Source organism: Scleropages formosus, chromosome 19 (genome assembly GCF_900964775.1).
Source record: "Scleropages formosus chromosome 19, fSclFor1.1, whole genome shotgun sequence".
NCBI lineage: Eukaryota > Metazoa > Chordata > Actinopteri > Osteoglossiformes > Osteoglossidae > Scleropages > Scleropages formosus.
Genome location: NC_041824.1, coordinates 20538974 through 20565401, shown reverse-complemented (window position 1 = coordinate 20565401; position 26428 = coordinate 20538974). Strand labels below are relative to the sequence as shown.

Below are 26428 nucleotides of genomic sequence, written 5' to 3'. Positions count from 1 at the left end.
GCCTTCAGAACAGTCCTTCTTGAAATGCTGTCATACAAGTTCTAAAACAGTGTGTGGTGGGATGTTACACCAATTCTTCAGTTCTCCATTTCTTTAAGGGATGAAGGAGGTGGAGATCCACTTCACACTGTGCTCTAGAACTTCCCATAATGGTTCAATGATGTTTAGACCTAGTGGTTGAAGGAGCCATAAACGGCATTGAATTTCTTTAGCGGTGTGTACAGGGGCATTATTTTGGAAACCAGGAACAGTGTTTGCACCATGGGGGCACCTGGTCCTGTAAAATGGCTTCATATTCCTTAGCCTTTATACAACTATGCAACCACTGGACCCAATGACTGCAAGATGGCTGTCCATACCTTGATGCCGCCATACCCCACCAATCACCTCCCTGCTATCCCTTTTTTCAGCTTGTACACCCTTAATGTTATTGAAATCTAGCCTTTTCTAGAATAAATTGCTTGTCTAATCCCAATTCCTTTCAAAGTGGAACTATGACTTCCAACTGATTGACTTCTACTCATCAGCCCCAAGACCCTTCCAAGGAGTACGCAACTCTACCCTTGTGTTCTCCGTCCCCACAACACACAAGTGATGAAGCAGCTGCTCTTAGAAAGAACGAGTTGACAAATTCACACACAAAGTCAAAACAAAATGCAATTTTGGAGAAGTTTAATAAGTTCTTTCACATGAATCTTCCTGAGAAGCCTGAATGCCCCTTGAACTCTCAAATTAAACGTTAAATAAATTAACACAATCAATCCACAACATTCTTATTTGTTCACAGAACTTCAAAAACTCTTCATTTTTATTTATACAAATAAGGATGCAAAATGCACACTAAATTCAAAAAGAAAACATTTTACCATCACTGGAATACCTAAATAAAGAATTCAACACTATGTTACAGTATCTTCCCGGTGGGAGAACAAACTGAATACAAAACAACCTGTCACCTTCCAAATGCTATTCAACTGCTCCAGTACAGCCACAAACCGAAGTAGTGAGCTAGTCTCAAAATTGTCATACAAGTATTTAACAGCTAAAATGACATGCATCCAAACTCCAGGACCACTTTGTCTCACAGGAAATGAATTGCTATCAAGTCCTAGTTATTGCTGACAACCCATCTCAAGATGCCCAGGGCAACTTTTTTTTTTGTTTTGTTTTTAATATGACCCATTTGTAATTTCACATCGATAACACTGCACTCTCTGTGGAACTCTAGCTCTACGCTTCTCACGCTCAGGTTGGCTAAACCCAAATCACCACCGACTTGTACTAATCTGTGACTGACATTTTTCTAGGAGGTGCGCTGCACAAACATGTCCCTGCTGAAACAACCTATTCAGGCATTTTTACAGTGGATTGACTTGCTAGAAGCCTAAAAACCCTGAAGTCAAACACTGTCACCAAGTTCAAAGCGATCGAGAGAACACACTCCGCTGACCTCTGCCAATGCAGTACCAAAAAAGTATACTTGCTCAAGGGCAAAAGAGGTACAACCAGGAAAATTTGACAAATGCCCACACTGCCGTGACTCCAAGATCACATGACCCTTGAACTTTTTTCCTGCATTCTGCATCTTTTGGAGGGGGGAAAAAAAAGAGTGGCACGACATCACAGCTGAAATAGTCTTTCAATTGTAATGTTCTGGTTTTTTTTTTTTTTTTTAAAGCACTAAAAAGGCACATTAAGAACAGACGGGGGAGGGGGGGGATCTTTCACATTATTAACAACAGAGTCAACACCGAGCACTGGCTGTCTAAAATATACACAACTAAACAAAACATTGCAGCTACACCAAAGCACAAATCATTTGAAGACAATTTGCAGAAGTGTACAAATCGAGGCAGGGAAGAAGAGAAAGGGTAAAGGACTGAAACCAGCTGTGAGCGTTCCAGTGAAAAGGCACAGGGAAGCTTTGCTCACAGGAACACCAGAGACCTCTGCCTTGACTCTGGGTGTGGCAAACAGGACTGGAAGGCTAAGCAGCAGACCTGCTACGTGCTGGGAATGTGTCCTCCTGAATCACACGGAAGCACAGACACAGCTCGCTCTGTATCCGTCTGCTGAACTGGCATTCTCAGCTTTGGCCCATTTGGTTGGAGTGTGCAGCTGTTACCAGTCCATGCCTTTTTGTCCTGTCTGGAGAACTCAGCAGGTGGGGGCTCTAAGAGAATATTCTACACAACTTGCACAGAGCAGCAGGCATGGATTCCCAACCGTTTCTAGACAGAACAAACTAGATCTGAACATTCTGCCATAGGAATGCAACATGTAATCAGAAAGTGCCAACACACTGGTGTGTGTGTGCTTCTCCACTCAGCTGTGTTGTCCAGCCCTCTGCGTACCCTACAAGCCTCAGACCTGCAAAACCTACTCAAAATAAACATTTCAAACACAGCCACCTCCAAGGAAACAGGAACCAGCCACACCATGGTAAGCATTAGCTATGGGCAAGTTAACAGTTAAAAGCAACTATCGAACCGTGACAGTTTCGCCTATTGCTATTGTAAACATTTGTAGGTGGGATGATATGGAACGCCAGCACTCGCAAGGTCACATTAAACCTTCCTTTTGGTCTGGCCTGAAATAAGAGGTGAAGGGAGCCTCTAGCATCAGTGTTTAGAGAATCCCAGAACTTTTGTGCCTAGAGATCCTTGGCCACTTCTGCCAGACCAACCTGGCTCCGCTGGCTTTCTCAGAGGTTTTGGAGTTCGAAGGGGTACGGGAAAGGTGGGGAGGAAGAGGAGGAGGTACAGGGGTTGCGGACATTGTGTGTATCTGTGTTGGAGGGGGGTCTAGATCACCTCCCGGCTGTTCCGTATTGCACAGCACAGGACCATGCTGAAGATCATACCAATGACCTGGAGAAAGAACAAGACACAAGCGACTTCAATTTCACATTTTTTGCCAAAAATTTTTTTCCCTGTGCCAATCACTTTAGGTCCAGTGATTAGAGCATAGTTAATGGTTAAGACCACCAAGTGCATCTGAACAGCAGGTAATCACTGTTTGAACTTTTGAGGGAATGTTCCTTTCCTGGAAGTCTGTCAATATGCTGTAAATATGTTAAGATCAAAACACATATAGTAGCTAAAGGGAAACATTAGGACTAATTTTGACCAAAAAGTTGAATGTTATACTATATGGTCCCTAAACCTAGTGTTTTCAGGAAAAAAAAAAATAAAAAGTATTCAATATATTTTAATATTAAAATATTGTGCAACACCTACAGTACTCTAATCTAGCCTCAATTCACCCATTTTCTTTGCTCATGAATCTGTGGGAAAAGTTTTATATACTGCACTATTCCGGTAGTGTGTCATAAGATTCAGAGGCTGCTCAGAGGTCACTCAATTACTAAGAATCCACCACTCCGTGGGACACTTGCCATGACCCCTGCGATGCCAATCCCAACATAGCCGATGATGTAGAGCTTCCCATTAAAGAACTCCTTGATGGCTCCTTTGCATTTCTAAAGACAGGAGTGAGAGGAACAATCACAGTTTAAAAACAGATCTAGAGTTATGAGGGTAAACACCACTTGATCACATGTACAAGTCAGGGTACAGGGGAGTAAGCGGCATAATGGACATGGTGTCTGAAGGCTGCTTGCAAAGATTGGTACTTCAAGCCAAGTATTGATATTAAAGTAAAACTGATTTATGACTTACGCAAGAAAATAAGAAGCACAACAAAAAACACTTGCTTTTGGTAGACTGTCTACTCTCATAAGATGTGTATACAACAGCCGCGGGCAACAATGTCACTCTGCAACATTTTCACCATTGAGCCGAGCACATATAAATCAACGGCCCAACGTTTCTGTTCCCAGGGTGAAGAGCAGGAGAACTTGGTGCAATGAAAACCCAGTTTGCTCTTGCCCTTAAAGTGACACTTCTTTTGCTGCCCCCTTGTGGCCTGGTGCTCTTGCCCATAGTATTTCAGCATTTACCCACACCTGTGCTGTAAATACACTCAGCCCTTGTATAACAGGAACCCACTGAACAAAAACCCACTCCAATGGCTAATGGGGGGTACGGGAGAGGGGGGGGGGAGGAAAAAAAAAAAAAAAAAAAAAAAAAACCAGTAGCCAGTTTTCATACAACAAGACTATTATTCTGTACAATGACATTTCTGCCTGTTGAAAATGCATAATAACTGTAAATGCAAGCATTGTACTTCACAATAGGCATTTTGCAGAATACATGACACAGGCAGTGATCTTACAAACCCTCTGTGTCTTAATAGGATATGATGTCTGCTCATAACTCACTGCCCCATGACCTATTCTCCCTGGACTGACACTGAACCACTGTGACCATGTTCACCGTGGATATATTATGAACACTGAATGATTGAAAACACATTAAAAGACAAGCTTGAAATAATTTTATCAATTTTATAAAATGTTTATGTTACAGTCATACATAAACACACCCTTTACCTGGGAATTTTAATTAATTTTAGGTCACTGTCTGGAAATTGATTAATTTTTCCTTATGAAATGCTATTGAATCCCTACAATTAGACTTCTACAAGGGTGACTTCACAGAACAAGTTGACGCTGTGTGAGGAATGTGTGTACAGTGAGTGGTAGATGTGTGGAGAGCCACATTGCGGGACACGAGGGTCACGATGTCTTTGTGCTTTGTGGCTTTACCTCAATATTTGACTGATCACTGAGGCAGGAAGAGGAGTCCCGTGAAGATGCATTGCAGCAGTTGAGCTACAGGGGGTTGACCGGAAGGAAGAAGGAAAATTAGATCAGATTAAAGGGAACTCTACCCTCAAATCCAGAAATAAATAAAAATAATATATGACTAAGGTGTGTTAGTGTTTGCTTTCCTTATTTCAGTAACAGCAAAGTGAAAGTAACCTGTGTTATTTTTTGGCTATATTAAGCGTGAAAACATTTACTATAGTACACTACTGGCCTGGTTTTATTTATATAATCAATTGCATCACTAAAGCACCTCAAGTGATACTCAGAAACCTCATATAGCATTTCAGGTGAAAGAAACATTGATTAAAATATATTCTGTAAAACCCATCAAGTGCCATACATACGAGGGCTGCTGTACCACTTTTTTGGAACGGATTCCAAATTAGTTTGGAGTTTAAAAGAGTCAGCTACTGTCTGCCCTCTATATACGGACCATACATTAGCTGACTTGTTAGAACGAGCAAGTAAAAATGCCACAGAGCGTAAAGTGATCAAGTCAGACCTGAAACGACAGCGATAAATATAGCAAGGGGGAAGCCGGATACACTGATCACATGAGAGGGGTGAGAAAAATTCCAGGGTCAGTAATACAAGCGTGGCGGCTTTCTGGGTAAGCTGGAGTGCATGAGATCAGATTGAAGAACTGCTTTATCCATATCTATCATCTGTACCTTGTTTTGACAGTTTCAATAACACAGCACAACGTCATATACATAGATTAAACTTTTTTTTTTTTCCTCTTTTAAAAAAATCAGGGCTTTACAGTTTTGGAAGATGTGATACCAGTGTTGAAACCTTTAAATGCCATCTGCATTGCACTCATGTTGGTCGAATAACCGGGGGGTTTAATTCTCAATGTGTGAAACTTGGTGTAATGTTCAGTGCCAATTAACATGTCACTTGCTGCTGGTTTGTCTGAATTAATTTCATCTACACAGAAAGCCCTACACAGAGGGTGGTCAAAACAGCTCAGGAAATCATCAGCAGTGCAGGACACCTACACCACATGCTGCCTCAGAAAGATGATGCGCATCATGAGAGACCATAATCACCCCACACGGGCACTTTTCTCTTCCCTGCCATCTGCAAAACGGCTCAGGTCTGTTCGAACCCGCGCAGCTAGGTACAGGAACAGCTTTTACCCCAGTGCTGTAAGAGTATACAATACTAACCAATGTGCTACCTCTAGTTACTAGAGTTGGACTGCTCCACCCAAGCACACTGGTAAATTACACTGTCACTTAAAGCATCCTCATTCTCTCGTTCTGAGTTCTCTGGCTGTCAACTGGCATTATTGTTACTACTGTTACCATTATTTATTGCTATTGCTCTACTCACTGTCATTGTTTGTTTGTGCAGTATTTTTATTGTCTCTGTCTTTGTCCATAGTCTGTGAAGAAGCATTTAGGAAAAATTTCATGATACTTGTACCTATGATGATAAACTTGAACTTGAAGCCATTGTCATATAGAAGGTCAAGTAAATGACTGATGGCAGGGTGATACAGAGGAAACGAAACTGAAAACTCACCACATCGTGGAAAGATTTTATGACCGTGTTGTTCTTGTTCTCCTTAACGGTCTCCATGTAAAAGTTCTGGATCTCACCAATTATCTGAAAGAGGAAACAAAAAAAAAAAATAATGGTTTGACTTTGAATTACAGCTACACGCCACTGGACGTTTTTTTTTTTTTTTTTTAAGTATAGCCAGTGTAATCCAAATTGTAAACGCAATCTGCAACATGGGGTAATTAAATTCCGCTAACACAAAACAAAAAACACATTGCAATGTTTCTACTTCACATAGTTACAAAGGCAACTCCTTCAGCTGCCCTTCACGTACTACATTACTTAAAGTACTAAGGAAGTCAAAGGCCTGCTGAAGAAAGAAAGGGATGATGCGTGAAGGTCTATTGCACTTGGAATCTTAAAACACGTACCTTCTCTTTGTTCAGGAACCCAAAGACACCAGCAGCAACCTCTGCCCCAAAGATGACCACTAGGCAAGCAAAGAACTGAAGAATGGAGACATGTGTTCAGCTATTTTTTGGTACATTATGTTGGAGAAAAAGCATGAGCTAAGACACACAGTCCTGTATCCTTGTATTAAAACAATGTAAACCACCATTGTTCCCTGGGTTAAAAAAAAAAAAACGTATATGGAAAAATGGATGGATGGATGGATGGACGGACGGACGGATGATGACTTGCAGATGATCTCACCAATCCAAGAAGGCACTGCGATTCCCGGACCGCGCCGCAGCACCCAAAGAAGCCCACGAGCATCATGAGCCCCCCGGCGCCGATCAGAATGTACACACCTGTGGGAACGGACAGAGGGTCAGCGCACAGGTACGGGTGTTAAGTGGGACCAAGCTCTTCACGCAGCAGCCTGCTCTCCCACGTATGTCCCAGCCTAAATGAGCATTAAGAACAATTCCACTATGACAGCGGTGGGCAAACTACGGCCCGTTGGGCTGTTTAATCCGGCCCGTCGAGCATTTACAAAATTGTCCTGAAGACCGCATTCATTTCGGCTTTTTCCTGCAATACCCTGCGTTTCAGTTGATTCCACTAGATGGCGCTGTTCAACAACTGTTCCCACTAAAATTGAATAAAAGTTCTCTCTACTTTTTAGGTAATGGTTTTCACATGAAATTTATATTAGTTCATCCCCCCCCCATCTGCTACTGGCCTGGCCCGTCTGTCAAATTTTAAAACCCAGTGTGGCCCTTGAGTCAAAAAGTTTGCCCACCCCTGCACTATGAGGACAATAAAAGAAAAACCAAAAATAAACCAAGTACTGTAGAAACTGAGGTGACCACATTCTTTACACCCAAATAGTCTTAAACTCTAGTAAACCCTTAAATTAAATGAAACTCCTCAAAAAGCTGAATTCTTGAACTGAAACGGGTGTATTTCAGGGTATTACCATCTTGAAAAACAAATTACAACTTTGTACAGACGCACTGAAGTCCTACACAGAAATGCTTTTCGCTATATAATTCCACAAAAGGGTCACTCAAATATTTACTGGGCAACTGAACTCATATTCAGGCAGCATCTGCAAACACTTATGAACGTTCTACTTTTACGTACGACTTTGGAATTAAGTGTTTGCCACTTTAAAAGAACCTCAATAACGCAAGTTTCTTTAATTGCGTTTTAAACACCGATTAGACATTTTGGTGACGACTACTTCAAAAATGATTCTATAAGACACGCAGCCAGTCTTTTCACATTTGCGTAATACTGGTACAACTGCTGTTCTGCATCCAAAAGGAGTTGCTGATAAAACTACAGTATGTAAGAGTAGCTGATGCTCTCCAAGCATGTTGTGGTTTAAGGAGCAGGGGGCAGCATTGTACCGCGGTACAGTATAGTGTGGTTAACAAGTGATAAAACTGGAACATGTGGTATGAAAGATCCCTCCCAAAGCATTTGTTCATCCCCCCCCCCCCAAAATTAATGATTTATATATTTTTGAACACAATCAACAATACTTTAAGACCTTTTTTTTTTTTAAAAAAAAAAAATTCCTGACAATTCCTATCCATTTTCACTCATTCCTTGCATAACAGGGATAATTTGTCCCATGAATTCACCCAGGTTGGAACACCACACCCTCATGTACAATCTCCAAATTGCCTCACTAAAAATTACCCAGCTGTATAAATGGGTAAAACGCTAAGTACCTTCACAGTCACTTCAGAGAAAAGCATCAGTTAAATGAATTGAAAAAACGGACCAGAAGTACCACATGTATTATTTCATTTGTGATGTAAGATTTCTATTAATCAATAGCTACTATTGATCGACACTGTCAATATGTATACCTTGTCTTGGGCAAGGTAAAGCTTTTGTACGCTTAAATACATTTGCATTATGTAATTTTTTTATTCCTTCCTTGATTTGCTGCTGTGTTGAATGAACACACTGCACTGACAAAGAGTTGTCTTGTGAATCACCTACCTGGGCTTCAGTGCATGTGCGTGTACTTTTACTGTGTGCCGTGCCCATGTTAAGACTGCAGAAAGGGCATGGAAGTAGAGTATGCCAATACACTAAATAATGAGCCTGTCTCATGAAAGTGTGTTTATATTATCAAATGCTGCTGTTGTCACTTTTTTTAAATTATTATTAGAAGGTATCATATGAAGGCCAGGTGTAAACAATTAGCATTAGGGTCAGCTAAGGACTCTGCAGCCTACGTGCAATGACAATGCAAAACCGATCAGATACAGAAAATTTATCAAACAAGACAGTTCAAATGAATATATTTAAGTACATTTCCTATTTTAAATTCAACTTTGCTGGTCTCTGTAGTCATAAAATGTCACAAATGGCAAGCAAATGGAAAGTTAGAACTACATCCAGGCAGATATCAGCAGCCTTTATTATCATTATTACTATTCCTGAATAAAGACTGAAAAATAAATTTTATGAGTTAAAAACCATCCAGGACATGCGACCAGACTCAGACTGCAGCAGTCTGATGGTTTTCGCAGTTGGAAACTGACAACTCACCTGTATTAAGAATATTTTCAATTAGCACGAAAGGCTTAAAGATCTTAGGGTTACTCTCCTTCCCATGCATTCCATCTATGCTGTGATATATTACATATATTACATTTATAGTCATAATCCAAAATATGTCCATTTGGGCGACAAGTTTCATGTAGTACCCGTATCTCCTCATACCCTCACGAGGAATTTTTTTTTGCATTCATAAGGACCGACCTTGGGTTTTAGCACACCTACCAAGAGCTGAACGGCATAAGACCAAAGGCACCAGGCGGCCGTCTTCTCAGTTACAGCAAGCGGCACTAGGTCCTCAACCTCTCTCAGCCCGTGTTTGACACTTCCAGCTGTTATAATCTCAGAAGTCATGGCTCCTGTTTGGACTTGTCACGCTTAGTTTATCAGGTGATGGCAAATCCACACTGCAGTGAAGGTTAGACTAATGCACTGAGATACACCGAGTGTCATTTGGTCCAGAGACTGATCTTCAGCAACAGACAGTTCAGGAACCAACATAAATCACAAGTGAAGTAGTGCAGGTGTAAACGTATAAGTGAAGCCCAAGTTGTACTGGTTAAAACAAGTAGGTAAGTAGAGTCAGCGGTGTGAGTCCAAATAATTTATTCATTTTATACAGTTAACATTTAGATTTTATTACAGGAACAATGGTAATTCCTAGGGGGTGCGGTGGCGCAGTGGGTTGGGACCGGGTCCTGCTCTCCGGTGGGTCTGGGGTTCAAGTCCCGCCCGGGGTGCCTTGCGACAGACTGGCGTCCCGTCCTGGGTGTGTCCCCTCCCCCTCATGCCCTGTGTTGCCAGGTTAGGCTCTGGCTCCCCGCGACCCCAAATGGGACAAGCGGTTCAGAAATATGTGTGTGTGTGGTAATTCCTATAGCGTTCACATGCTTTCGAGCAGCACTGACTCAGTTCAGTTCCAATTGTGGAGAGTGGGAGGTAAAACCACCACACATTTTATCTACGGTCAAGCTACATTTTGCATGTAACATTTAAAAAGCACAGTTCTACATACCTTCAGTAACAGGGACAAACACAATGACTATATTTTGCCTCCCGAAGTGTAGGAGGAAAAAGTCATTCTCAGTAAAATACTATTTAAATACCAGTCTTCTATTAGGTATATTTAAGGCCTAGTTGCACTGCCTAAAATGTGGTAAAGAAACACTAGTTTACGGCATCAGTGCAACACGGCAATACTACACAGTTTAGAGAGCAAAAAAACCTCTGGTAGTGCTTTTGAATCTAGTGATTCAGACAGATTAGATTTAATCCCTGCGGACTCTGCTATTCAGCTGAGCGCACGCCAACTCAGAAGTGGAACTGGAACTCAAGCCTGTATTTTGAGCTCAACAATTTACTAATGAACTTAAATATCAGGGAAGAGAAAACATGAGTAATATATATGGAATGCTAAAATGCTTGTGGAGCTCTCCAATATTCATACTGATGAAAACATTGTGTCCAGCACACACCCAACTCAAACACCTCTAGGAAACACGTTCCTCATGAAGACATCTGACAAGACATCTGAATGCCATGCATATGTTTGAGACTCTTGTGAAAATTTGTTTGTGCTAAAGACAAACTCCACATTCTAACACCCTCTTAAGCATTGCTGTCCTTAGCTGGAAAAGACAAAAACAAAATGCTGTTGCCGAGGCAACGTGACCACAATGATGGGTTCATCCAAGCTTGTACCTTGCAGATCCTTAGACTCAGACGGAAAGATGAGGGACATGAGGGGAATACAAAGAGGAAGAAGGGGGAAGAGGGGAACCCTAGGAGTGCCTCCTCCCACTATACAGTACAGTTCAGGCAGTGTTCCTGGTCCTGCTCTTGGGCCCATGCGGTCCTGGTCCCTGATCCACCTTCAGCATGTGGAAATGCCTGCTAAGACCACAGCTGTCCTTCGGGTCAGGAGAAACTCCCAAAGGGCAGAATTACCACTTACAGAGTAAGTGGGAAAGCCCTTCTTTTGTCTCAAGTGTGTTGGGGGGACGGACACCGTCTTAAAACAACTGCACTTCAACAAGTGAAATGTATAAATATTTCAAACAGAAACCATTTCTAAAAACCTTTCATTCTCCCACACCAACAACTCAACGAAAGACAAGAGCAGACTCAGAGCTCCTCTGAGAACATCTCAAACAGACTAGCACTAACCTCTAAAAAGGGTGGGTGGGTGTGTGTGTATTTATTGTCATCCACCCATGGGATTTTAAACCCAGGACGTTAATTTAATTCAGTCAGAAACTTTATGAAGTGAGCCATTTATTTGTGGGCGTTTATGGGAAAAAAAAAAAGCTGTTGGAAAAGCATACCGGTTGCCATTAGCTACCCTGACAATCTTCAAACGCACATTATTCAACTTGCTAGGATGACAGAAACGTCAAAGATTAGACTTTTATCTCACCGATCACCAACTTCAAATTCACAGTAAGTGCAGAACCTCACCCTGAGGGAGGGAAAACCAGCGGTGAAGAGAAAACAAAACAAAATACGATGAGAGCGCCTTGCACAGCGAGCGCCTTGTGGCTTTCCGACCCCAGATAGTTGCAGACAATATTTATTCCATTGCCATGGAAACCTCAGCGAGGGACACTAGTTTCCCTGCGGCGTTGCATTTGCACAGCTCGCCACACGCGTGCGTGCCGAAGTTTGGACTCTCATGTCGCCGTTGCGATGAGGCACGGATGTTGCTCACATCGGAATGGGAGGGTCACTGACCCTTTTTCGGGACGTGGCAGTTTCTCATTCACATCAGCCGGACTCTACACTGACCTTAATCGGTGCACATTTTCATTCATAGCCCATATTCCTTCCACATACACTATATACTGCAGTGTCCTACACTACTCAAGAACAACCCTTGGGATGGGGTGAGGAACTATACGTAAATGTGTGTCAATCTCCATGTGGAGACTTAGGTAATTCACAAGGTTATTGCGTTATGAGAAGAAGCGGAGAGCAGTTGTTGCCCAAGGACAAGCTGAAGATGAATAGTTCCTCAGAAACACTCTTGCGTCTCTTGGAAAGTCTTTATGGTAGCAGGTAGCATATTTGCCAAGTAACAGGCCTCTGCACCTGAAGGTTTCTGGCCCCATTTGATAAAGTGCATTTACGATCTTGCGCAATCCTTAGAGAAGCACACCAATTAACGGAAAAATAATCTGAAATGCATGTGACACCTGTGTCAAACGTGAGTGAGTAAAAATGCTGTATTGTTTCCCAATTGGAAACTTAAAAAAAAAAAAGGATCTTACTGAAGTGACTGACGGACTTGGAGAACAAACTGTCAGCCTCCATTGTTGAAGACAATTAGTTATGAGAAATAGCAGACCTTTCGATTTTCGAGATACTAGGTCCTCTGTCACCATCTTAGAATTGCTAGGAGGGGTGGGCAACCACTGAGGGGGGCTATTTTGTGTGCAATCTATTGCTATCCATATTTTTTAATGCACTATCCTTGAACTGCATTGCAATCTTGTACAGAACTCCAGGTCACTCCAGTGAGAAGAGCAGTTTATAAATAAATTAAAAAAAGACTGAATTGAAAAAAATAAACATTTTAAATGCAAACATAAATGCATTCTTTGTCTCTGTGCATCAGTAGCCTCATTGGGAAGAAACGGAATAAAGTATGTAGGTCACAATAAAAAGGATTCCGCCAAGTATGTTAATTAATGCAAACTATAACAATTAATTATGAGTATCACCTCGGGGCTGTCACTGGAAAAAAAATTAAGCGGGGACATAGCATACAGGAACAGGCTCTTTCATCTAAGAGAAGTATAGAGAGTTTCATCACTGATGTTGTGATAAAGCTGAGGCCATATAGAGGAGAACGTGCGTGACCGCCGTTGGCTCACTTCGGAATGCACCGAGGAGCTGCGATTACACCAAATTGCGCCAATGCGCGCTGCTGAGAGCATGATGGAAAATTTCACCATCAAGTTGAGGTTTATGCCGAGGAGTCCCAAATGTGCAGGAATTACTGACCAAATACCCTCTTGCAGTCCAAATACTCCTCTCTATATTATAGAGTTATGCGTTATAATATGCCAGGCTGTTCTGTGCATCTCATTTCTTGAGTCAATGAGTCAGCCAACGTGGACTCCTGGAACTGGTCAACTAGAATGGCCGCCTTGGGGGTCAGCCAGCGAAAGCAGTGAACCAATTACCTACAATGTGGAATTAACAAGGGTGTTAAGTGCATTATTATTTCTCACCTAATGCTTCTTTAAAAAAAAAAAAAAAAAAAAAAAAAAAAACTTCTTGATTTGTATCTTATTATTGCCATGAAATTTTTACTGCAACACTTAAGTGCATGGTGCAAGCACGGTCTTTCTAAAGAAAGATCTGCCAAACACAGGTTTAAGAAATAATTTTTACCTTTTCCATCTTACCATGTGGCAGCGCTCACCTTTCAGTTTACGTAGCCATCACGCAGTTTAATCCAGAAGAACAAAACCTCCAGTCAGTTGACTAACTGCGGAAGCCTACGGTTTTTGATACGTAGCCATTAGTATTCTGTAGTCACTGATGCTGAAAAACTGTTTTGAACCGACTGCTCTCCCTTATTTGGTCAACAGCGTTCATGTCATGTGCAGTTAAGCTGATGTAGACTTAAAGGAAATGTCTCAAGCTCCCCAGGGAGCAGGCCTGCACCCTGCTTTACGCTGTTAGCGATCTGCTGCCCCTGAGCTGCAACTCCTGCAGCCTCCATTCTCTGGTCGTATTTAAAGAAGGCTGACCGAATTTCCCCAGCCCAGAGGCATCCACGGCCCATTTTCACGACATTCTGTATGACTAGGCCTTTAATTCCCCCAGCTCTTGGACATCAATTCTCAGGTTGGGTGTGGGCAAAAGCCAGTGTCATGCCAAAGTAACACTAACATCCAAAACACCACAGAACAACAAAGCATCTTTCCTTTAACAAAAAGCAACTGTAGAAAAAAACAGATCATAAATGGTCCTGCTAGTCACAGAACATCTTGGGTCCAGCAAGCAACTGCCTACCAGGGACAGAAGGACTGAGTCAGAAATGTTCAGCGGTTCTACTCAGAATGTGTGGTAGTACATGAATAATGCCAGCTTCACCCCCAATCGGACCACATCCATTGATGTAAATGTCAAAATTATAATCTCTATTTTTGGCGTTACATAAAAGTTTCTCAGACCTTAAGGACAAGCTCTTAGTTTACGACGACGTCTAGATTTGAAAAGCAGCAAGGGCAATACGCCAATGACTGCTTATTTATGAGTAAATATGCCATGTGTAGTATTACCACTAGACTTACAATTAAAGCAACTTACATTTATTCATTTAGCTAAAGCTTTTCTCCAAAGTGAGTTAAAACGTTAAGCTACTTACGAAGATTTACCCATAGATACACCTGGGTAATTTTTATTGGAGTGATTTATGGCGAATATCTTGATTAAGGGTACGACAGTGGGAGGTGGTACTTGAACTTGTATATGAATGCAAAACATCAGCTCTAATGGTGACACCACCTGCTGTCCTTTTACTTGCAATTTACTTATGGATGCAGGGGGGGAAACCGATGGGGCACGTTCAGTGCTACAGACCTGAGCCACCGACTGTCCCAACGAAGACTGTCCGACACTGTACTTACCGATGAAAAAGGTGTCTGGAGCATCATCGTTCAGCAGCCATACCGTTTTTTGGTCGAACCTCAGCCACAGACCCACGGCCAGTACCAAGGATCCCACCAGCTGCAGAGAGGAGGAACAGAGCTGTCATGAAATGTAGGAGATGGGGATGGTGTTTTTTTTTTTTTTTTTCGGGGGGGTGGGGGCTAAGCAAGGTGTGGGGTGATGCAAATCAAACTACTGCAGGCTGTTACCCAACAGCAGCAGCACCACCTCATCTGTGTAAAACTGTCTTTTCTAACCACATCTCCAGAGTTAAGCATTTTATTTACACCTTCTCGGCTTTGTCTGACTCACTGCTAAACATCTTACGGTTTTGCTTTCCACCACGTTTTGCAGTCATAGATCATGATGACTGCAAACAAAACTGATGGATGAAGAGGAATGAATGGCTTCAACTACTGGGCCATGGTGGGAATGCAAATCTGACCGTGTGGCTGCATACAGAGATGTTGTGCTTCGGTACGTGGGCTGTCTTTACTTGTACCTGTAAAATACGATCATTTACTTAACTGTTGGTTTGGGGAATGCTGACATTTTGAAATGACTGTGCCAAAATTTCATCCTTGCTACTGTAAACTACCAAGCATCTCTTATTATATCAGAGGCCTACAGGTTAAAAATAAACTGGAATCAATCTGTTGTCCATAGACACTGAAATTATAAAACCTAGAGCATTAAAAGAATTAAACTGTCTCAGTCTTGATCACTTAATGAGAACCCACACAAGAAATTGTTCCAGAAGTTTTTAATAAACTAAGAAAAACTGGTATCAATGCATGATTTCTGAACCTGGTTTAGAATGCACGATTTCTACTGCGGAGAACACTGCCAATTCTTCCTTAGGAAGGGTCAAAAGGCAGGTGTGTTCCATTACTTTGGAACCTGCCAACCTTCGCATTACCGTGAGGGACGGTCTCAAACCCACCAGCTGCCGGTTCAAACAAAAGTCCGGCTCATTTTCTTCAAAACATTATGACATTTACATGTTGAGCTGACACTTCTTTCAGAGGGGTTTAGAGTGCCAAACCACTTAAAATTATTTACGCAGCTAGGTAATTTTACTGGAGCAATTTAGGGTAAACACATTGCTCAAGGGTACTACAGCTAGAGGTGGGGTCCAAAGGCAGCAGCTCTAAGCCCTACTCTACCAGTTGCCCCCATAAAGCCCTCTTAAAACCCCTGCACCAACATATTTGATCCGTAAGACACAAACGGAGCCTTTGAAGGGCCGCGCATCAGCAGCGCATGTCCCACGTCCTTACGTGGCTGGGGTTGGCATTTCTATAATTTATCAAGTATGTCGTACTTGGAGGGTGTAAATAACACACTGTGCAGTTTGCAGTCCCCTTCCCCGGGACACTAATCTGCACTAAAAAGCCTGAAGCTCAGTGAAAAGCAGGGGAAGCAGCAGTTTGGATCAAAACGGCATGCACCACGTGGTGCACCGTTGTCCTAGATATGCCTAGGCTTTACAGAAGAGGCCTTTTGTTTGAGGGACACAACTTAATTAAGGGGGGGGGGGCTCAGAAAACAGGCTCATACAGTGAAGAACAGTTTCCTGTCACTACATTCTGAAGAATCAAGACCCTCGGCTGCTGGATGAGTCTCAGCGGCACAATTTGGTGGGGGTATCGATCACCACGACAACGATTTATCTGGATTAGCAATGACTGGATGAGCAGAGAACACATAATGCAGCTGATCTTGTGCTCCCATCAGGCAGGATGACCCCTGTAGAGGAAAAGTGTAGCCTGAACTGTGCTCACATGTTTTTTTTTTTTTTTTTTTTTTTTTTACTATATTATTAATGCCTGATTCTCCAGCCCGGGTGGTGACGGCTGCCCAGCGGTGCCGCCCAACTGACACCCCCTTCCCCTCCAACCCTAGGCACTATGGTCAGGCAGCCTCGCTCACTGGCACCGCAAGAGCATCTTAAGACAATGCTAATGTATTTTTAGGAAGTGGTTGAATGCGATGCGGTACAGGATCGTGCCTAACCCTTTTAACAACTTTGTTTCCGTTCCATTATGAAACCATGAACAGGAAATGGGGGTGATGCTGTGAACAGCTGACAAAAGACAGAAGGGTTTTGCGAGTGTTAATGAGTCTGGGTAAAACTGGTTCATCTTAGTTTGTTAATTGTGTGGGGGTGGGGTGTCAGATCTATATTTAAAACTACCACTGCCATTTCTTCTGCAAGCAAAGAACACCAACTCAGTCTACCGTGGTAAACCCTTCACTCATTTATATATGACTATACACTTGTGGTAAAGCAGTAACGTTTACCTCCAGACACTTCAACCAGCAGCCATATGGTCAGTTCCTTAACCACTATGCCATCTGCTGCCCTTTCATGGGACCACTGCCACTCACGGACCGCTACAGCTCTTGACATTTCAATAATACGTCGTTTTCAAATTTCCACTGAAACTTGAAAGTACAAAGTCTAACCGCCACAAGCAACAGAAATGAATGGGCAGCTCTGTTGTCAGCGGACAAACCCTACATGAGATGAGCTTAACATACGATAAACCTCCGCAGAAAAGTATTTTCCACTGCAGTAAAAGGGTACCGGAGGCACTGTCTGTAAAACACTGGTGCTGTGGTTCATACTGTAACTTCACTGGCGTACGGAAACAAACCGGCTCTTTTCGTTTCGCACGCAATTTTACACTGCTATTAAAGTGAGGGCAACGCAAAGCGCTCCCGTGACAATTTGAGGGCACAAGCAGAACTCAAAGCGTCTCCAGTTGTCACGGAAAGTCTCGAGCCCTTCGCATTCTGAGATGGGATTTGACCGCGCAACCGGTGAGAAAAGCCATGGAGAATGAAGGCGTTACACCCCTGGCTGAGCAACTACAGGAGAATGAACACCCCGCCCTCAATGCAAGACATATAAAGGCCTTCAGTGTCTGCAAACTTATACCCTTTGTAGCGGGGGAAGCGGGAAGGCAGCTTATTTTATTTAATTTTTAAATTTATTGGGGGGGAAAAAAATTACTTTAATGCCGCCCGTTAAGATTCCTTTGCTGACCCAACTAACTCCCCAGCTCATAAAGACGCTAAAGAACGGACCAAGCTCGCGCCTTGTCGCTTCCCGGGATGTTAGGGGTCACGGGGGCAACCCGGAGCACATTCCCAGATGTGCATAATAAAAGTCACAGCTGGAGGCTGTGAGCCGAACCTGGAAAACTGCAGCCGGCTGCTTTGTGTGCTTCCAATGGTGTAAAAGGAGCAAAGGGAATGCGCTTCCTGTGCACAATAAATTAAAAATCGCAATTTAGCAGGCACACGCTCACCTGAACTGTGAGCTGTCTTGTGTGGTCACACACACACACACACACACACACACACACACACACACACAGTCAACAGTGGCCATCCCTGAAGACAGAATAGGGAGGGAGGGAAGGAGACATGTCACAGCCCACAGTGTGTCACCTCACCATCCCGCAGCGTGTGCGTTTCTCTGCTCCTGAATTTGTACACACTCACGTATGCTTCCATGCCTGCACATATTCGCGTGAACGCCAAACTCCTTTAGCGCGAATGAGTGCGAGGACACACGTGAACCATTTTTGCTCATGAGTCAACAAGGATGCTGCAAAATATGGGGGGTTCTGAGGTTCCTTCCTTCCAGCATTCCATGCTGTTTAAAGGGGTTAGATCGAGGTTGTGAGTCTCATAGCGACTCCCATAATGGCTTACAAAACAAAATAGCTTCATATTGGCTCAGAGCGCTGTATTACCACAGTACCTTCGCTGGTGTCACACTAGGAGTGCAGCGCAAGGTACTCTTTTACTCACAATCCCTTACCCCTTAACCAGCCAGTACACCATGACATTTACATTTACCCAGTTAGCTGACACTTTCCTCCAAAGCAACTTACAATTATTCACCCATTTATACAACTGGAGAAATTCAGGTTAAGAACTTTTGTTACGTCCCTGTACGGATTTTGTGCGTTTCGTTATTCCTTTCCGTGCTGTGCATTTTTGCTCCCTGTACAGGTCCGTTGTCTTTCATTGGTTGCCATCAGTAATGCTGTTGATGTTGTCAGTTCCTCCATTTACATCAATCACCTCCAGACTCTGCCATCTTAAAAGCCTCACCATTTCCCAAGCGCTTCAGACTGTCTCACGGTGCTCATTTGGCTGGTTAGTGCAGTTGCTTTGTGTATTTTGGTTCTCCTATCTTCGGTTTGTTGTTATGGTTTCTTGTCTATTGACTTTGTGTTGTTGTCTTGGGAGGGAAGCGGACAGGTAAAATGCATCACGTGACCCACATATGCAGCACGTAGGTTTCAGCTGCCTGTCTGGGCACATTAGGGAAGAGGAAGGTGCCCCTCCTGTACTTTTGGCTTTTGGGAGATACGGTAGGTTAGCTAAGGTATCTTAGCTGCTGAAGACTCTTGTTTTATAGCTAGTTTACCAACTCGAGTTAGTCTAGTTTGGTTTTCCTAAGTTGCTTGCTTTGGCACTGTCTTAGTTCCTTTTTTCCCTTGAACAGCACCTTTGTGTCCTGTAAATATTGTTAATAGTCACCTGAATTTCTGCACCTGCTTGCACAGTAAAAAAGAACTTGCACTTAAGCACATCCTTGTTGTACGCGAGAAGCAAGAGAGGCTGTGCTGAAATCATACCAGGTGGTGTTTGATGTCTACACTGCAACCACTGAAGCAGGGCAACGCCCAGCTGGCTTCCACACACACACACACACACACACACACACACACACACACACACACACACCACTTGGCTCTCTCTCACGCACAGCTCTGCTTCTCACTACTGGGACTTCTGCACCTTCTCAGTGTCATTTCAGCTGTAGTGAAGACACTGCTAACTACACTAAGTCAACTGTTCTTGCTGATTCAGAATAATAATAATGAATGATAAATAATCATGAATAACAGCTGAGCATGAGGTCAGATATGACAGTACACACACACACACACACACACACACACACACACACACACACAATGTCCTTAAATCATCACACCAAGTCACTGTTACATGTTACTGTTATATCCTACATAAATATGAATAGCTTCACAGTTTCAAAAATTTGATCAGAAAATCATAAATTTGTACATTTATATTGGTATGGTCTAGAATTAAAGTAAAATTTAGCATTACAAAGTATTTTGTATACAATACCAGTGTCATAAAAACACATACGAACATCAAGATCAACAGCACTGAATAATGAAAAAAATAAATATTTCTGTTAAACAGAAATAAGATACTTAATGGAACAAAGTAAATAGGTACGAACTCTGCCTGTCAGAGGAAAAAGAGCCACAAGCTCCACTCTACCCAGAGTGAAATTCTCTCCTCCCGTTGAACCAGAACAACCTGCATGTCGTTTACTGTGTTTGCACCCACTCGTATAGACGTGGGCAAGCAACATGATGAACAAGCTGTTGTACATCTGTCTGGAAAAAGGACTTTATTGTAGAGGCTTGTCCAGGTATGATAAGTTGAGAAGTTTATAGAAGTATATTTACTAGTACACCATATCAGAATTGCACCCCCCCCAAAAAAAAACCAAACCAGCAGAAAGATTAAGTAAAGAGCATTCAGGTCTCAAAGCCAATATGAATCATTCTGTTGATCTTTGGATGTTCCTGCTATAAAAATTATTCATAAAACAGTGAATATTAATGTGTCAACCTACCACTTTTGATGAGTGAGTCGCTCACTGATGACACATTTGATCCTTAACTGAGCTGCTCAGATGGAGCTGCAACTGAAATGCTAATATCACTTTTTATAAGCAAAGCACTTCGGTGTACGAGTACCATAGTTTGCATCGGGGTGTGGAAATTATTTAAATCAAATATGTCCACGACCACTGTGACCGATCACTGCAGTTACCACAGGGGGGATCTTAGGCCTTCCCAGCTCTACCTGCATTGAGGACAACCAAGGTCTTCTTTTGGTTTGAACTGCGGACTGACTTCCACCCTGAAAGGCCTCATGGCACAATTACAGCAGAAATACCTCAGTTCAAAGGTGCCAATGAGATGACTTTATTTATGGGGGTCTTTGTAACATAAGCCCACAAGGGGGGAGGGGGGGAAGAAAAAAAAAAAACAGCTCCAAAGACAGTGGAGCTGGAACAGATGCTGAAATGTACTTGGCGTTAAAATTAAACCAGTTTAGTGACAACAATGACAGTAAGTGGCAAAACCCCCCACCCCAAGAAAAAAAAAACCCACAAAGCATCTCCCCTAGGACACATGGTTTCTCGTACTGTTGATTAAATATGGCAGCACTGACATGCTTAAATACATACCGCTATTTGTTTTGTTTTTTAAATTAACTTTACAAAATAAAAAAGGCAGATTCATTTCCTATAGAGCATCTGCAGACATTTCCTCCATATACATACATGCACACTATTTAAATAAAAGGATATGGCTATTTAAAGAAATTAGAATAACTATGCAAATTACTATTTAAGTAGCTAAAAGATATCCCTAAATAAAATTATTTTAAATAAAAGGGCAACAGGTGTAATTGCTGACACGCAACATGGGTGTGCGATGTTTGGCCAGTGCAATGTGTGTTATGACCTTTTACGGTCATTTTTAGTGCTGTGACATTGTATGGCCATTTGAAATGTATTGTTTGCTTTTTAATCAGTGTGTTTGGCCTTCATGTGTGACATGCTGATGGATGGAGCTGCTGTGATGCAAAAAAACTTCTGAGAAATCTGACAGTTTAGTAATACTATACCGCATATATAACAGGCAAATTAAAAAAGGCAAATTGTTTATCACATAATGCAAGAGGTATGCTCTGTTCGGAATTAATTCTTGTGCTATTTAAAAAAAAAAAAAAAACCAGGAGCAGAAAATTGGAGAAAGGTGTTTACAAGTATCAGGCTTTCTCACAGTGCTATAAAGACCCAGTGATACGACACACAGCAAAAGTGACTGGCATATGTGTGTAAATGTGGGGGAAAAGCCTAAGGAATGAAGCAAATACAGCAGAACATGAAAGAACAATTATTTTATCCGTTGACCATAAAGAGGTCTGAGAACCACGTCACCTCGTGACCTGCTTCACAACCCCGTTCTGGTTGGCAGCCCTGATATGAGCAGGAATAAAAACACTTTTTTTTTTTTGGGGAAAAACTGCTGCCTCCCAGGTGGTAAAAACAAAATCTCCTTTCCAATATTTTAACACTAACCGAGAACAGCAGCACCAAAAGGAAAATTAACAAGATGTGGTGAGAAACTTGGCTGTCTGATGGTAATCGCCACGGCACCTGGCTCATCTGCCACCCCCATTAATCCCGTCACGCTTTGCGAGCGTTTAACCAAGGATGCCGACAGGAAAATGTTCCCAGCGGCCCTGTCAGAGGGTGGGCGGTGAGCGTGGGCCAGGGTGCGAATCTCCAGAAGGCCTCCCAACAGCATTGCTATGCTGTGCGACACACAGTTCTGCTGCCCGCCTGCCTCCTCTATCTAGGTCAGGATCACGCCGACTGCCTCCGTTCCTCCCATCTCTCCCCTCAAGCACCAGCGTTCGCACCGCTTCGCCCTCCTCTACATGCGACGTTACGTTACGCCCACTATCTGCTTTAGTGTCTTCTCCTTCGTATTCCTTTCCAAAGCCTTTGCACCATTTCTGCATTCATCTCCGTCAGACCGTCTGTCCCTGTCTGCCATGCTCTCACTTTCTTCTCTGTGCCTGCATACCCTCCTCTAGCTCAGTCTTTCCTCCTACGTTTCTCATCTCTTCTCCCCTCCCTCCATCTCCCCATCGCTGTGTCCACCTTTCCCTCATCCCATCTCATGATCCCCACGTCCACCTTTAATTCATCCTTTCTCCCCAGTCTCCATCCCTCTACCACCCGTGTCACACTGATCCAACTATGTTTCCATTCCGTCCCTCAAACCACCCCTATTTTGGTCCCTTTCTCCAGCCCAGATCAGTCCTTCCCTCCTCCTCTTCTGTCACAGCTGTGTCAGTAGGTCAGCAGGCACTATGCAGGAGATGGGTTTTAGGACCCCAGAGTAGAAGGCTGTCCAGCACATTGCCACACAGTTGGATTAAAATTACTATTATTATATAAGCTCTTATTCAGTGGGCACGTTAGTCCAAGGCTACTTACAATTTTAGATAATTTGCTTTATACAGAACTAAACATTTATACAGCAGAGCATTCTTACCGAAGCATTTCAAAGTAACCACCTTAGTTAAGAGATTAGGAGACATTCAAAATATAGAAGCAAGTACACTGGGTCCTCGTGTTACAAACTATCGGACTGTGACTCATCAAAGATAGACGCACTGAATTTTTTTTTTTTTTTTTTTTAAAACTTTTGTGTTTTCATACACTCATGGTAGAGCGAACGTTGCCTGCGCTTCCACATGCCATCCTTAGTTAAAACTTAAGTAAAATGCACCCGATCCAAACAGGTGAGACTGGTTAAATTCGCCTTTCTTCCAGCATTTACAGCTGCTGTTGGGTGTTCAATGTCAGTGATCAATAACAAGATAAATGTTGTACATGAAGTTCAGAAAAGGTTTATTTCGGGGGGGGTGGGGGGGGGTTCTGAGTGACTGGAGGCCCACCTACTGCATTTCCTGTCTTACACCCTACATTTCCGCAATAGCCTCTCGAACACAGTAACTGCGCATTAAACGAACACTTGATGAAAATGGAATCAAGTCTTATAGTGCATTTTTAATTAACTATAGCTTAACCCAACGAATGTACGGAACCTAGTCTGTAAATTGATCAACGGCTATATTAAGGCTGATTGCGATGCGGTTTACAAATAAACCGAGTTACACGTTTCTAGTCCCAACTGTGTAAGTTGAGGACCCAGCACGGTTCTCGCTGCTGCTCGATTGCGGTTCTCAGGTCAACAGTTCAGCCTTGCAGTTTAACAGTTCTTATCTTCCAAAAAAGTTACATTAGGCTTTGCGTACTGAGCTGCTAACAATGATTTACCCATTTGTACAGCTGGGTAATTTTTACTGGAGCAATTCAGGGTAAAGTGCCCAAGGGTACTAAAGCTGGAGATGTGGCTCAAACCAGCATCCTTCCAACACAAGTTGGAAGCCCCAACTACTACGCCACCTGTGGGCCCTTTTTGAAACTCACTGAGGATTGCAAGCAAGCGTGCTTCCTATTCTACAAACCAGGGGGTGCAGAGAGTAACCATGTCTAATATAGTAGCCCTTGTCTTATAAAATAAAAGTTTAAAAAGCAAGAGAAACAATAGGGTAGGGTACCAACCAATGTGAAATCTGAAATAATAATAAACCCTGCACACGTCATCATCGTGATGATCATGTGTGGAAATGTGAAAATCATGTCAGAGACGCGATACGGCTCGCTAATTTTATATTTTAGTGCTCCATAAATGCTCTGCGACGGGACTTTTCACCGCCTATTTTTGTGATGAACAGGTGTCTCGCGGGAAGCACCAAACTTCCCTCGCGCGACCGACACACAATGACACTGAATTACGTGTAGCGCGAAGGGTGGTGGGAGTAGAAAGTAAAAGAAAACGGGAGCTGTGAGTGAAGAAACGTAAACACCTGACACAAAAAAATTCGCGAATTGTAAGGTTAGACGCCCAAACGCTGTCTTCTTCATAATCATGGCCGCAGTCTTTCAGTTTATTCCACCAAACGTTCACTCACGAGTCCGAAACACACACAGCGGGTTATGCCTTAGCTTGTCTTTTTGTTTTTTTTTTTTTTCTTTTTGTGAAGATTGTGAGTTTTCCACACCGCTCAGCGCCTTCCAGGCTTCCTTTCGAAAACACGCGGAGGAAAAAGGGGCGGATTTTTCCTCTGTGGAAAATGTGATTTGAGCTCAAAACTCAGCCTCCATCCTGCTGCCCCCCTTGCCGCGCGCGCGGGCCCGGCACGGCCTCTGCCAAATAATCCCTACACGCTATTAAAAAATATTATGCGTAGAGGACGGCGAGGCCGGGGAAAGGAGGACGCAAAACGGCTCGCGGACTTACGAAACACAGAGCAGACGCCTCGCGAAGGGCGATGCCGTGCGGCGCAGAAGCAGAGAGAGGCGCCGTTTCCCAAACGTGCACTTGTTCTTTAAGGCGCGCACCCCCCGTCCTCGCGCACCTACCGGTCCGATGTTCTCACGTTTGCGTTTCGCCGTTACAAAAAAAATAAAAAATAAAAACACTCACAAGCTCTTCGCGGTTTCTGGCAAAAAAAGACCCGCGGGACAAACAAGCGGCACTTACCCAGAATATGAAGTTGAAAATAAAGAGAAGATATTTGACGCATTTCATCCCGCCTTGAACTTTTCCCATGATTGCGCTCGAGCTCTTCTGCACGCGTCTCCCTTTTTGTTGCACTCGCACTGCGTGCGCGTGTTCGTTCGTTCTGAAAGACGCGCTGTGAACACGTAAGGAATCGCGAGCTGCACACTGCTTGCAATTCGCCGACACGAGCGACTGAAGGATTTTACCGAACCTTTCCAGACCGCCCATTTTAATATGGAGGGGGGTTCTTTGGGGGGGTTCCCGACGCACAATGCAAACGCCCGTCCACTTGTGAAGAACAGCACTGTGCCACGGACGTGAAACCCCCGCGGTTCCGCGAAGTCCGCTGTTTTTACGTTATGTTCTGGAGCCACATTGTAGCTGTACTGTATTTCTTTATTTAATAACCCACGGCGCGTGCATTAAAGTGTGCGTGGGAAACGTCTGACATTTATACCACAAAAAGTGCACTTCATTTCCTTGTTGGTGAAGCTTTACAACAGAAAAAAGAGCTGCTTTTTAGATATTTACTAGGCGATATGGCATTATTATAATTAATTATGGGTATGATAAATATGATTTATAATAATGTCATTTATATACTGCTTTGGGCATTCATTTGAGTTTTAAAGTAGTCCTAATTGTATATTTAGTAAAGTAGTGGTTAAACTTGGTGCCTTTGGACCCGAAGGTCACAGGTTCAAATCCCACCTCTTGAGCAAGGTACACACACACACACACACACACACACATTGTCTGAAACCGCTTGTCCCAAGCGGGGTCACGGCAAACCGGAGCCTAACCCGGCAACACAGGGCGTAAGGCCGGAGGGGGAGGGGACACACTCAGGACGGGACGCCAGTCCATCGCAAGGTACCCCAAGTGGGACTCGAACCCCAGATCCACCCGAGAGCAGGACCCGGTCAAAGCCACCGCGCCACCACGTCCCCCTCACAGACATACGTATGGACACATAAATTATTGTACAGTCAAAATCTGTGATGTCATTTAAAAGCATAGAATGTCCTCTGTAGGGGACATTTGGACTCAGCACTGTAGAGCAACTGAACGTACCGTATGTCCTCTATAGTGGACAAAAAGCGAATGGCAGGGGTTCGGGGGGGATGATGGCTCAGTCGTTCATGATCCTGCGTCATTTCATTGGCGCCGCCCGTGTTTATGTATAAAGAGATGTTAAAGCGAAGTTAAACTG

General features: G+C 43.2%; 1 protein-coding gene across 1 annotated transcript; it reads right to left on the bottom strand.

The window, feature by feature from the left end:
• Nucleotides 1-655: 655 nt before the first annotated feature.
• LOC108939441 (CD9 antigen-like) lies at nt 656-25460 on the bottom strand. The gene is made up of 8 exons (XM_018760797.2): nt 25195-25460; nt 14908-15007; nt 6956-7053; nt 6673-6747; nt 6263-6346; nt 4670-4735; nt 3398-3481; nt 656-2870 (listed from the first exon to the last, which is right to left on the bottom strand). The coding sequence occupies exons 1-8, from the start codon at nt 25441-25443 to the stop codon at nt 2805-2807; spliced, it is 822 nt and encodes a 273-aa protein (XP_018616313.1). The 5' UTR covers nt 25444-25460; the 3' UTR covers nt 656-2804.
• Between the last annotated feature and the right edge of the window lie 968 nt (nt 25461-26428).

Excerpts from the sequence above, each read along its gene's own strand:
- LOC108939441 (XM_018760797.2), bottom strand. The coding sequence starts at position 25,443 with ATGGGCGGTCTGGAAAGGTTCGGTAAAATCCTTCAGTCGCTCGTGTCG. Across the intron at positions 7,054-14,907 it reads TCCAGACACCTTTTTCATCG|GTGTGTACATTCTGATCGGC; the intron begins GTAAGTACAGTG and ends CCGTTCCCACAG. Across the intron at positions 4,736-6,262 it reads TAAAATCTTTCCACGATGTG|CTCAACTGCTGCAATGCATC; the intron begins GTGAGTTTTCAG and ends AACCCCCTGTAG.